The sequence below is a fragment of the Artemia franciscana genome, chromosome 19, assembly GCF_032884065.1.
Source record: "Artemia franciscana chromosome 19, ASM3288406v1, whole genome shotgun sequence".
Classification (NCBI taxonomy): Eukaryota; Metazoa; Arthropoda; class Branchiopoda; order Anostraca; family Artemiidae; genus Artemia; species Artemia franciscana.
This window is the reverse complement of record NC_088881.1, coordinates 1,824,774-1,838,067: the sequence shown is the minus strand read 5'-3', so window position 1 is coordinate 1,838,067 and position 13,294 is coordinate 1,824,774. Positions and strand designations below refer to the sequence as shown.

Sequence of the window (13,294 nt, the reverse complement as noted above, 5' to 3'; positions counted from 1 at the left end):
ATATACATATATATATATATATATATATATACATATATATATATATATATATATATATATATATATATATATATATATATATCTATATATATAAAAATAAGTTGTCTGTGTGTGGATCTGTGGATCAGGTGACGTCATGTTTGTTCGCATATGACGTCTGAATTATTTCACACTAATACAAAAGAAGAAAAAAACTAAAAAAGGTAAAAACTACAAAAAAAACTAAAAAGAAAAAAAACTAAAAAAGCTAAAAAACTAAAAAAAAACTAAAAAAAGGTAAAAATCTAATAACTAAAAAAAAACTGAAAAAAATAAAAAAAGGCAAAAACTACAAAAAAAATAAAAACTAATAAAAAAACTAAAAAAGCTAAAAAACTAAAAAAACTAAAAAAAAACTAAAAAAAGGTAAAAAACTAAAAACTAAAAAAGAAAAAAACTAAAAAAAAGGAAAAAACTGAAAAATAAAAGAGAAAAAGAAAACTAAAAAAATATGAATAAATATATATAAAAATAAGTTGTTTGTGGGTTATGTCTGTCTGTCTGTCTGTCGAGTGACGTCGTGTTTGTCCGCATATGACGTCTGAATTATTTCACACTAATACAAAAGAAGAAAAAAAACTAAAAAAGGTAAAAACTACAAAAAAAACTAAAAAGAAAAAAAACTAAAAAAGCTAAAAAACTAAAAAAAACTAAAAAAAGGTAAAAAACTAAAAACTAAAAAAAAACTGAAAAAACTAAAAAAAGGCAAAAACTAAAAAAAAACTAAAAACTAATAAAAAAACTAAAAAAGCTAAAAAACTAAAAAAAACTAAAAAAACTAAAAAAAGGTAAAAACAAAAAAAAACTAAAAACTAAAAAAAAAAAAAACTAAAAAAAAGGAAAAAACTGAAAAATAAGAGAAAAAGAAAACTAAAAAAATATTAATAAATATAAAAAATATAAATATAAATATAATATAAATTAGCAATCAACAAAGCACCGAGACACAAATGACGACCGGGACACAGGGAGTATAAATGACGACCAGGACATAAGTAAAAAAAAAAACTAAAAAAACTAAAAAAATGGTAAAAACTACAAAAAAACTAAAAACTAATAAAAAAACTAAAAAATCTAAAAATCTAAATAAACTAAAAAAGAAAAAAAAGAAAAAAGGAAAAAAATAAAGGAGAAAAACAAAACTAAAAAACGAATGTATATACAGACCGGGACACCGGGATACAAATGACGACCGGGACACAGGGAATATAAATGACGACCGGGACACAGGGACACAACTACAATGGGGACGCCGGGGGGCACAGGGGGATATAAATGACGACCGGGACACCGGGACACAAGGAATATAAATGACGCCCGGGACAATCAAAGAGAAATCACAGACTGGAACACCGGGACACAAATGACGACCGGGACACAGGGAATATAAATGACGACCGGGACACAGGGACATAACTACAAAGGGGACGCCGGGGTGCACAGGGGGATATATAAATGACGATGGCGACTCAGGGAATGGTCGATTAGCAATCACCATCAACAAAGCTCAAGGGCAATCATTAGAATCATGAGGTATAGATCTGAATACGGATTGTTTTCCCATGGACCATTATATGTTGCATGTTCAAGAGTCGGTAAACCTGACAATCTATTTATATGCACAGACAATGGGACAGCAAAGAATGTTGTATATTCGCAAGTTTTACGTAGTTAAAAACATATATATATATATATATATATATATATATATATATATATATATATATATATATATATATATATATATATATATATATATATATATATATATATATATATATATATATATATATATATCTATATTCACAGGTGGGACATAGGGACACAACTACAATGGCGCGTAACTAATATGGCGCGTAACGACTTCGCGCGCGGGGGGGCTTGGGGGGGCGCGAAGTGCCCCCACCAACTAGGTGTTGGGGTGGCGCGAAGCGCCACCCCAACAGCTAGTATATATATATATATATATATATATATATATATATATATATATATATATATATATATATATATATATATATATATATATAATGTAAATTCCTATACCCAGGGGAGGGGGGGCTTTTGCCGTTTTATTGACTATTTGTAAATTAATTTACTCAAAAAAGGTATTTTGTATTGAAAACAATTTTTCGGTCAGAATAGCCCAGGATACAAATTTTCCCGAAAAAATACGGAGCCGTTTTCGAGAAAAAAAAATACACAAATACATACGATACAATACATGACAACACAAAATTAATACCCCACGAATTAAGTCATGTGAATTAAGTTAGTGTTAAAATTAACGTTAAACAAAAGTTTAAGCTTGCACTATAGTCTCGAAATTCATTTGGCCCAAAAAAATTGTTGGATTAATGAACAAAGACAGCTGATTAGAGAAAATATCTTTGCAGTGTTGGAGGAGGGTTGTACTATGAGCTCTCTCACCTACTCCTTCGTTGCAGCTCCAAACATAATTTTTCACCTACAATAAAGGCTGTATCCAGGACATGGGGGGGGGGGGGATGCGTAAAAACGTAACAAAAATGCATATAAACAAAATTTTGATACGTTTTTCCAAATTTTGTCTGTAACCCCCTCCCCCGAAGAAAATAAGACCCCTTTCCAAACAAAAACTCCTTCTCCTGACTACGCCCTTGCCTGCTTGCCGTTAGTTGTAAGCATTATACAAACTTACCTCATCTCAGAGAATTTTGCATCTCAGAGAATCTTATATTATATCTAACAAGGTATTAGTAAATCAATATGGATTGTAAACAATTTGATGAGGCTTAGAATTTGCTTTACAAAATTGAAACAATTTATATGCTTTACAAAATATAAATTTGTTTATATGTATCCCATCCCTTAGGATACGGCCTTGAGCTACACTTAAACCTAGGAGAAAGGCCAAACTCAGGTTGGTAATAAATGCTTGACGAAATAAAAACAAAAACTTACCTGTTCAAATCTATCATTTGCTTTGAATTTGTTCAAGAAACCCTTGTCATTTTTTTCCTTTTTTACTTTTGGTTCTCTGAAAAAAAGAAAAAAATTTAAGATAAACCAACTCTATCTATCTCAGCTGCACCAACGAGTTTCATCAGTTAAACCAACTGATGTTTGGAATATTTGGTCGCGGTAACGAACTGTAGTAAGGAGCGACCCGGCTCAATAGTAACTAAAACTCAAAAAACTGAAATTTTGATTCCAATAGTTACATCAAAAGAATCGCATTTTAATGTTGATTTTAAATATATAACTTTCATCAAGATTAGTCTTACCCATCAAAAGTTACGAGCCTGAGAAAATTTGCCCTATTTTAGAAAAAAGGGGGAAACACCCCCTAAAAATCATAGAATCTTAACGAAAAGCACACCATCAGATTCAGCGTATCAGAGAACCCTACTCTTAAAGGTTCCAAGCTCCTATCTACAAAAGTGTGGAATTTTGTATTTTTACCAGAAGGCAAATCACGGATGCGTGTTTATTTGTTTGTTTGTTTTGTTTTGTTTTTCTTTTCTTTTTTTTTCTTTTTCCCAGGAGTGATCGTATCGATCCAGTGGTCCTGGAGTTTTGCGAGAGGGCTCATTGGAACGGAAATGAAAAGTTCTAAAGCCCTTTTTAAGTGACCAAAAAAATTGGAGGGCACCTAGGCCCCCTCCCACGCTCAGTTTTTCTCCAAAGTCGTCGGATCAAAATTCTGAGATAGCCATTTTATTCAGCATAGTCGAAAAACCTTATAACTATGTCTTTGGGTATGACTAACTCCCTCACAGTCCCTGTGGGAGGGGCTGCAAGTTACAAATTTTGACCAGTGTTTGCATATAGTAATGGTTATTGGGAAGTGTAGAGACGTATTCAGGGGGATTTTTTGGTTGGGAGGGGCAGGGATTGAGAAGAGGGGGTTAGGTGGGGGAAATTTATGATGGAGGGATTTGTCATGGGGGAAGAAGATTTCCATAAAGGGGGCGCAGCATTTTCTAGCATTATTCAAAAAAAAAATGAGAAAATAAATGTGAAAAAGTTTTTTTTTAACTGGAAGTAAGGAGTAGCATTAAAACTTAAAACGAACAGAAAATATTACGCATATAAGGGGTTCACCTCCTTCTAATACCTCACTCTTTACGCTAAAGGATTTTTAGTAATTTCAACTATTTATTCTACGGCCTTTGTGATTCAGTGGACAAAATTTAAGCTTTAATGCAAAGAGTTATTGACGAGGTATTGACGAGTGGGCGAACCATCTCATATACGTAATAAAAACATACGAATATAGAAGTTTGTTACGTAAGTTTTTTACTAATTAGTAAGTTACGTTTGTTTTTTACTAATGAAAACGTTCGTAAAATCTAAAAATCTCTTACTTTAACTTTCAGAGATTTAACTTTCGTAAAATCTTTTGCCTTTTTAAGTATCCAAAAAATTGGAGGGCAACTGGGCCTCCTCCCCCTCCTTTTTTCTCAAAATCATTCGATCAAAACTATGGGAAAGCCATTTAGCCAAATAAATGAATATGCAAATTTCGCTTTAATTATTCATCTGCGGAGAGCCGAAATCAATACATGGATTAACTAAAAAACGTTCAGAAATTAAATTTTTTAAAAACAAGTTTTTTTTTAACTGAAAGTAAGGAGCAACATTAAAACTTAAAACGAATAGAAATTACACCGTATATAAAAGGTGCTGCTCCCTCTTCAACGCCCTGCTCTTTATGCTAAAGTTTTTACTGTTTTAAAAAGTAGAGTTAAGAGAAAGAGTCAAACTTTAGTGCAAAGAGCAAGGCGTTGAAGAGGGGGCAGCCCCTTTTATATACGGGGTAATTTCTGTTCGTTTTAAGTTGTAATGTCGCTCCTTACTTTCAGTTAAAAAAAACTTGTTTTTTTTTATTTAATGAGAGTAGGACCCAAGTGGAAGGCAAATGAGCAATTTTACTTGACAAATTTGGTTTTGCAAGCAAACTAAAAAAAAAACTAAATAATCAAGGAATATTTGGTCGTATAAATGAAATTAGAGTAGGACGCAAGTGGAAGGCAAATGAGCAATTTTACTTGACAAATTTGGTTTTGCAGGCAAACTAAAAAAAAATGAAAAATCAAGGAATATTTGGTCGTATAAATGAAATTAGAGTAGGACGCAAGTAGAAGGCAAATGAGCAATTTTACTTGACAATTTGGTTTTGCAGGCAAACTAAAAAAAATGAAAAATCAAGGAATATTTGGTCGTATAAATGAAATTAGAGTAGGACGCAAGTAGAAGGCAAATGAGCAATTTTACTTGACAAATTTGGTTTTGCAGGCAAACTAAAAAAAACTGAAAAATCAAGGAATATTTGGTCGTATAAATGAAATTAGAGTAGGACGCAAGTAGAAGGCAAATGAGCAATTTTACTTGACAAATTTGGTTTTGCAGGCAAACTAAAAAAAACTGAAAAATCAAGGAATATTTGGTCGTATAAATGAAATTAGAGTAGGACGCAAGTAGAAGGCAAATGAGCAATTTTACTTGACAAATTTGGTTTTGCAGGCAAACTAAAAAAAAACCTGAAAAATCAAGGAATATTTGGTCGTATAAATGAAATTAGAGTAGGACGCAAGTAGAAGGCAAATGAGCAATTTTACTTGACAAATTTGGTTTTGCAGGCAAACTAAAAAAACTGAAAAATCAAGGAATATTTGGTCGTATAAATGAAATTAGAGTAAAACGCAAGTAGAAGGCAAATGAGCAATTTTACTTGACAAATTTGGTTTTGCAGGCAAACTAAAAAAAAACCTGAAAAATCAAGGAATATTTGGTCGTATAAATGAAATTAGAGTAGGACGCAAGTAGAAGGCAAATGAGCAATTTTACTTGACAAATTTGGTTTTGCAGGCAAACTAAAAAAAAAATGAAAAATCAAGGAATATTTGGTCGTATAAATGAAATTAGAGTAAAACGCAAGTAGAAGGCAAATGAGCAATTTTACTTGACAAATTTGGTTTCGCAGGCAAACTAAAAAAAAATGAAAAATCAAGGAATATTTGGTCGTATAAATGAAATTAGAGTAGGACGCAAGTAGAAGGCAAATGAGCAATTTTACTTGACAAATTTGGTTTTGCAGGCAAACTAAAAAAAACCCTGAAAAATCAAGGAATATTTGGTCGTATAAATGAAATTAGAGTAGGACGCAAGTAGAAGGCAAATGAGCAATTTTACTTGACAAATTTGGTTTTGCAGGCAAACTAAAAAAAAAATGAAAAATCAAGGAATATTTGGTCGTATAAATGAAATTAGAGTAAAACGCAAGTAGAAGGCAAATGAGCAATTTTACTTGACAAATTTGGTTTCGCAGGCAAACTAAAAAAAAATGAAAAATCAAGGAATATTTGGTCGTATAAATGAAATTAGAGTAGGACGCAAGTAGAAGGCAAATGAGCAATTTTACTTGACAAATTTGGTTTTGCAGGCAAACTAAAAAAAAAATGAAAAATCAAGGAATATTTGGTCGTATAAATGAAATTAGAGTAGGACGCAAGTAGAAGGCAAATGAGCAATTTTAATTGACAAATTTGGTTTTGCAGGCAAACTAAAAAAAAAAATGAAAAATCAAGGAATATTTGGTCGTATAAATGAAATTAGAGTAAAACGCAAGTAGAAGGCAAATGAGCAATTTTACTTGACAAATTTGGTTTCGCAGGCAAACTAAAAAAAAAACTAAAAAACCAAAGAATATTTGGTCGTACAAATGAAATTAGAGTAGAACCCGAGTGGAAGGCAAATGAGCAAATGGTTTTGAGCAAATGAGCAAACTAAAAATAAAAAAAAATAAAAAATCAAGAATATTTGGTCGTACAAATGAAATTAGAGTAGAACCCGAGTGGAAGGCAAATGAGCAAATGGTTTTGAGCAAATGAGCAAACTAAAAAAAAAACTAATAAATCAAGAATAATTGGTCGTACAAATGAAATTAGAGTAGAACCCGAGTGGAAGGCAAATGAGCAAATGGTTTTGAGCAAATGAGCAAACTAAAAAAAACTAAAAAATCAAGGAATATATGGTCGTGCAAATGAAATTAGAGTAGAACCCGAGTGGAAGGCAAATGAGCAAATGGTTTTGAGCAAATGAGCAAACTAAAAAAAAACTAAAAAATCAAGAATATTTGGTTGTACAAATGAAATTAGAGTAGAACCCGAGTGGGTGGCAAATGAGCAAATGGTTTTGCAGGCAAACTAAAAAAAAAACTAAAAAATCAAGGAATATTTGGTCGTACAAATGAAATTAGAGTAGAACCCGAGTGGAAGGCAAATGAGCAAATGGTTTTGAGCAAATGAGCAAACTAAAAAAAACTAAAAAATCAAGGAATATTTGGTCGTACAAATGAAATTAGAGTAGAACCCGAGTGGAAGGCAAATGAGCAAATGATTTTGCAGGCAAACTAAAAAAAAACTAAAAAATCAAGGAATATTTGGTCGTACAAATGAAATTAGAGTAGAACCCGAGTGGAAGGCAAATGAGCAAATGGTTTTGAGCAAATGAGCAAACTAAAAAAAACTAAAAAATCAAGGAATATATGGTCGTGCAAATGAAATTAGAGTAGAACCCGAGTGGAAGGCAAATGAGCAAATGGTTTTGCAGGCAAATGAGCAAACTAAAAAATCAAGGAATATTTGGTCGTACAAATGAAATTAGAGTAGAACCCGAGTGGAAGGCAAATGAGCAAATGGTTTTGAGCAAATGAGCAAACTAAAAAAACTAAAAAATCAAGGAATATATGGTCGTGCAAATGAAATTAGAGTAGAACCCGAGTGGAAGGCAAATGAGCAAATGGTTTTGCAGGCAAATGAGCAAACTAAAAAATCAAGGAATAATTGGTCGTACAAATGAAATTAGAGTAGAGCCGGAGTGGAAGGCAAATGAGCAAATGGTTTTGAGCAAATGAGCAAACTAAAAAAACTAAAAAATCAAGAAATATTTGATCGTTGATAGTATAATTGAAATTAGAGCTCTGAGTCACGAGGTCCTTCTAAATATCAAAATTCATTAAGATCCGATCTCCCACTTGTAAGTTAAAAATACCTCAATTTTTCTAATTTTTCATCTTTCTTCAGCCCCTCCAGATGGTCGAATCGGGGAAAACGACTTTATCAAGTCAATTTGTGCAGCTCCCTGACAAGCGTACCAATTTTCATCGTCCTAGCACGTCCAGAAGCACTAAACTCGACAAAGGACTGAACCCCACAACCCAACTCCCCTAAAAAGAGCGGATTCAGTCCGGTTACGTCAATTACGTATCTACGACACTTATACGCGTTTTCCAAGATTTCCGGTTTCCCCTCCAGTCCCCCCAATGTCAACAAATCTGGTCGGGATTTAAAAGAAGAGCTCTGAGACATGAGTTCCTTCTAATTATCAAATTTCATTAAGATCCAGTCACCCATTCTTAAGTTAAAAATATCTCAATTTTTCTAATTTTTCCCAATTAATAACTCCAAGCTCCCCCAAAGAGAACGGATCCGTACCAATTATGTCTATCTCGTATCTATAACTTATGCTTATTCTTCCCATCAAGTTTCATCCCGATCTCTCCAATCTAAGCGTTTTCCAAGATTTCCAGTCTCCAAGATTTATGTTTCCCCCCTCCAACCCTCTATGTCCCTGGATCCTATTCGAATTGAAAATGGTATCTGAGACATAAGATTCTTCTATGTATCAAGTTTCATTAAGATCCGATCACCCATTCGTAAGATACTTCGATTATCACGTTTTCAAAGAATCCCGGTTTCCCCCTACAACTCCCTTTAATGTCACCGCATCTGGTCGGGATTTAAAATGAGAGTTCTACAGCACAAGATTTCTCAAGATATCAAATTCCATTAAGGTCTGATCACCCGTTCGTAAGTTACAAATACCTCATTTTTTTCTGATTTTTCCGAATTACTTCCCCCCCCCGACTCAACTAAAGAAAGCGGATCCGGTCTGGTCATATCAGTCACCTATCTTGGACTTAAGCTTATTCTTTCCACCAAGTTTCATCATGATCTCTCCACTTTAGACGTTTTCCAAGATTTCCGGTCCCCCCCCCCCTAATGACACTGGATCCGGTCGAGATTTAAAATAAGAGATCTGAGTCTCGAGGTCCTTCTAAATATGAAATTTCAGTAAGATACGATCACTCTTTCATAATTTAAAAATACCTCATTTTTTAGAATTAATCCCCCCCCCACCCAACTCCCGAAAAAGAGCAGATCCGTTCCGGTTATGTCAATCCCGTATCTAGGACTTGTGCTTATTTTTTCCACCAAGTTTCATCCCAATCCCTATACTCTAAGCGTTTTCCAAGATTTTAGGTCCCCCCCAACTTCCACTTAACCGGATCTGGTCGGGATGTCTGAGACATGATATCCTTCTAAACATCAAATTTCAATAAGATCCGATCACTCCGTCGTAAGTTAAAAATACCTCATTTTTTTCAGAATTAACCCTCCTCCCCCCAACTCCCCCGAAGAGAGCGGATTCGTTCCAGTTATGTCAATCACATATCTAGGACTTATGATTATTTTTATCACCGAGTTTCATCTCGATCCCTCCACTCTAAGCGTTTTCCAATATTTTAGGTTCCCCCACCCAACTCCCCCCAATGTCACCAGATCCGGTCGGGACTTAAAATAAGAGCTCTGAGACACGATATCCTTCCAAACATCAAATTTCATTAAGATCCGATCACTCCTTCGTAAGTTAAAAATACCTCATTTTTTCTAATTTTTCAGAATTAACCCTCCTCCCCCACTGAACTCTCCCAAAGAGAGTGGATCCGTTCCGGTTATGTCAATAACGTATCTAGGACTTGTGCTTATTTTTCACACCAAGTTTCATCCCGATCCCTCAACTTTAATTGTTTTCCAAAATTTTAGGTCCCCCCTCAATCCCCCAATGTCACCGGATCCAGTTGGGATTTAAAGTAAGAGCTCTGAGACACGATATCCTTCCAAATTTCAAATTTCATTAAGATCCGATCACTCCTTCGTAAGTTAAAAATACCTCATTTTTTTCTAATTTTTCAGAATTAACCCTCCCCCCCCCAACTCTCCCAAATAGAGCAGATCCGTTCCGGTTATGTCGATAACGAATCTAGAACTTGTGATTATTTTTCCCACCAAGTTTCATCCCGATCCCTCCACTCTAAGCGTTTTCCATGATTTTAGGTTCCCCCCTCCAACTCCCCCCAATGTCACCGGATCTGGTCGGGATTTAAAATAGGAGCTCTGGGACACAATATCCTTCCAAACTTCAAATTTCATTAAGATCCCATTACACGTTCGTAAGTTAAAAATACTTCATTTTTTCTATTTTTTCCGAATTAATCGGCCCCCACTGCCCCCCCCCCCAGATGGTCAAATCGGGAAAACGACTATTTCTAATTTAATCTGGTCCGTTCCCTGATATGCCTGCCAAATTTCACCCTCCTAGCTTACCTGGAAGTGCCTAAAGTAGCAAAACCGGGACAGACAGACCGACAGAATTTGCGATCGCTATATGTCACTTGGTTAATATCAAGTGCCTCAAAACTAAAAAATAAAGGAATATTTCGTCGTATAAATGAAATTAGAGTAGTACCCAAGTGGAAGGCAAATGAGCAATTTTACTTGACAAATTTGGTTTTGTAGGCAAACTAAAAAAAAACTAAAAAATCAAGGAATATTTGGTCGTATAAATGAAATTAGAGTAGGACCCAGGTGGAAGGCAAATGAGAAATTTTACTTGACAAATTTGGTTTTGCAGGCAAACTAAAAAAAAACGGGATTAATGAATTAATAAAACATTACAGGTACTTCTCTGTAAGCACGAGCGAAAAATATATTTCGTGGGTTACATCCCGAGGTAGAGGGGTAGCAAAACTTAAAAAAATAGATAGACATAGTATATAACAAATAAAAAGAAGTCAAGAAATATCGTAAAAATTTTGAAATATCGACGAAAGGGGAGAGGGAGGTGTAAGAAGATGTCCCCGTATTTTTTTTAAAATGTATTTAAAATTATATAACATTTATTTGTGAGTAAATATTTCACTGGGTTTTTAATCATTTGTCCATATTAAAACAGAAAAAATTAATGCTTAAAAAACGGAGTTCGTTAAACACTTAGAGGCTAAGCACTAAGGAAAAAAATGAGGAAAATTCCAAAAAGAGATAGGTTACTAATAGGCTACGTTTCTTGCTTACGAAAGGCTAATGCCCCCTTGGAACAGAAATAAAAAAAAAATATGACCTGGAATGTAAAAAAAAGTATAATAGTATAATGCAATGTGTAATGGAATGTAAAAAGTATATATATAGTATAGTATAATCTAATGGAATGTATAATAAGGCATTATAGGGTTTCGGCACTTTAAATAAATATATCATCATTTTGGTCATCAAAGCAGATACAGGATCAAAGCAACTTTGCAAGTGGTCTGAGGCAGACATTGGCCACGAATACATTGTCTTTTACACTGTCAGCAAAAGTGGTCTGAGGCAGACTTTGGCCACGAATACATTGTCTTTTACACTGTCAGAAAAAACCACAAACACTGTCGGCAAAAAGCACACTGTCAGCAAAAGTGGTCTGAGGCAGACTTTGGCCACGAATACATTGTCTTTTACACTGTCAGCAAAAGTGGTCTGAGGCAGACTTTGGCCACGAATACATTGTCTTTTACACTGTCAGAAAAAACCACAAACACTGTCGGCAAAAAGCACACTGTCAGCAAAAGTGGTCTGAGGCAGACTTTGGCCACGAATACATTGTCTTTTACACTGTCAGAAAAAGTGGTCTGAGGCAGACTTTGGCCACGAATACATTGTCTTTTACACTGTCAGCAAAAGTGGTCTGAGGCAGACTTTGGCCACGAATACATTGTCTTTTACACTGTCAGCAAAAGTGGTCTGAGGCAGACTTTGGCCACGAATACATTGTCTTTTACACTGTCAGCAAAAGTGGTCTGAGGCAGACTTTGGCCACGAATACATTGTCTTTTACACTGTCAGCAAAAGTGGTCTGAGGCAGACTTTGGCCACGAATACATTGTCTTTTACACTGTCAGAAAAAGTGGTCTGAGGCAGACTTTGGCCACGAATACATTGTCTTTTACACTGTCAGCAAAAGTGGTCTGAGGCAGACTTTGGCCACGAATACATTGTCTTTTACACTGTCAGAAAAAACCACAAACACTGTTGGCAAAAAGAACACTGTCAGCAAAAGTGGTCTGAGGCAGACTTTGGCCACGAATACATTGTCTTTTACACTGTCAGCAAAAGTCGTCTGAGGCAGACTTTGGCCACAAATACATTGTCTTTTACACTGTCAGAAAAAACCACAAACACTGTCGGCAAAAAGCATTGGCCAAGAATACATTGTCTTTTACACTGTCAGCAAAAGTGGTCTGAGGCAGACTTTGGCCACGAATACATTGTCTTTTACACTGTCAGCAAAAGTGGTCTGAGGCAGACTTTGGCCAAGAATACATTGTCTTTTACACTGTCAGCAAAAGTGGTCTGAGGCAGACTTTGGCCACGAATACATTGTCTTTTACACTGTTAGAAAAAACCACAAACACTGTCGGCAAAAAGCACACTGTCAGCAAAAGTGGTCTGAGGCAGACTTTGGCCAAAATACATTGTCTTTTACACTGTCAGGAAAAGTGGTCTGAGGCAGACTTTGGCCACGAATATATTGTCTTTTACACTGTCAGAAAAAACCACAAACACTGTCGGCAAAAAGCACACTGTCAGCAAAAGTGGTCTGAGGCAGACTTTGGCCAAAATACATTGTCTTTTACACTGCCAGGAAAAGTGGTCTGAGGCAGACTTTGGCCACGAATATATTGTCTTTTACACTGTCAGAAAAAACCACAAACACTGTCGGCGAAAAGCACACTGTCAGCAAAAGTGGTCTGACGCAGACTTTGGCCACGAATACATTGTCTTTTACACTGTCAGCAAAAGTGGTCTGAGGCAGACTTTGGCCAAAATACATTGTCTTTTACACTGTTAGGAAAAGTGGTCTGAGGCAGACTTTGGCCACGAATATATTGTCTTTTACACTGTGAGAAAAAACCACAAACACTGTCAGCAAAAAGCACACTGTCAGCAAAAGTGGTCTGAGGCAGACTTTGGCCAAAATACATTGTCTTTTACACTGTCAGGAAAAGTGGTCTGAGACAGACTTTGGTCACGAATATATTGTCTTTTACACTGTCAGAAAAAACCACAAACACTGTCGGCGAAAAGCACACTGTCAGCAAAAGTGGTCTGAG

General features: G+C 35.2%; 1 protein-coding gene across 1 annotated transcript in view; it reads right to left on the bottom strand.

The window, feature by feature from the left end:
- LOC136039158 (uncharacterized) overlaps positions 1–13,294 on the bottom strand; it is a 49,299-nt gene that overhangs the window by 18,236 nt on the left and 17,769 nt on the right. Inside the window, exon 3 of the mRNA XM_065722663.1 lies at positions 2,983–3,058. Within this exon, the coding sequence (XP_065578735.1) occupies positions 2,983–3,058 (76 nt within the window). The remainder of the gene's footprint in view (positions 1–2,982; positions 3,059–13,294) is intronic.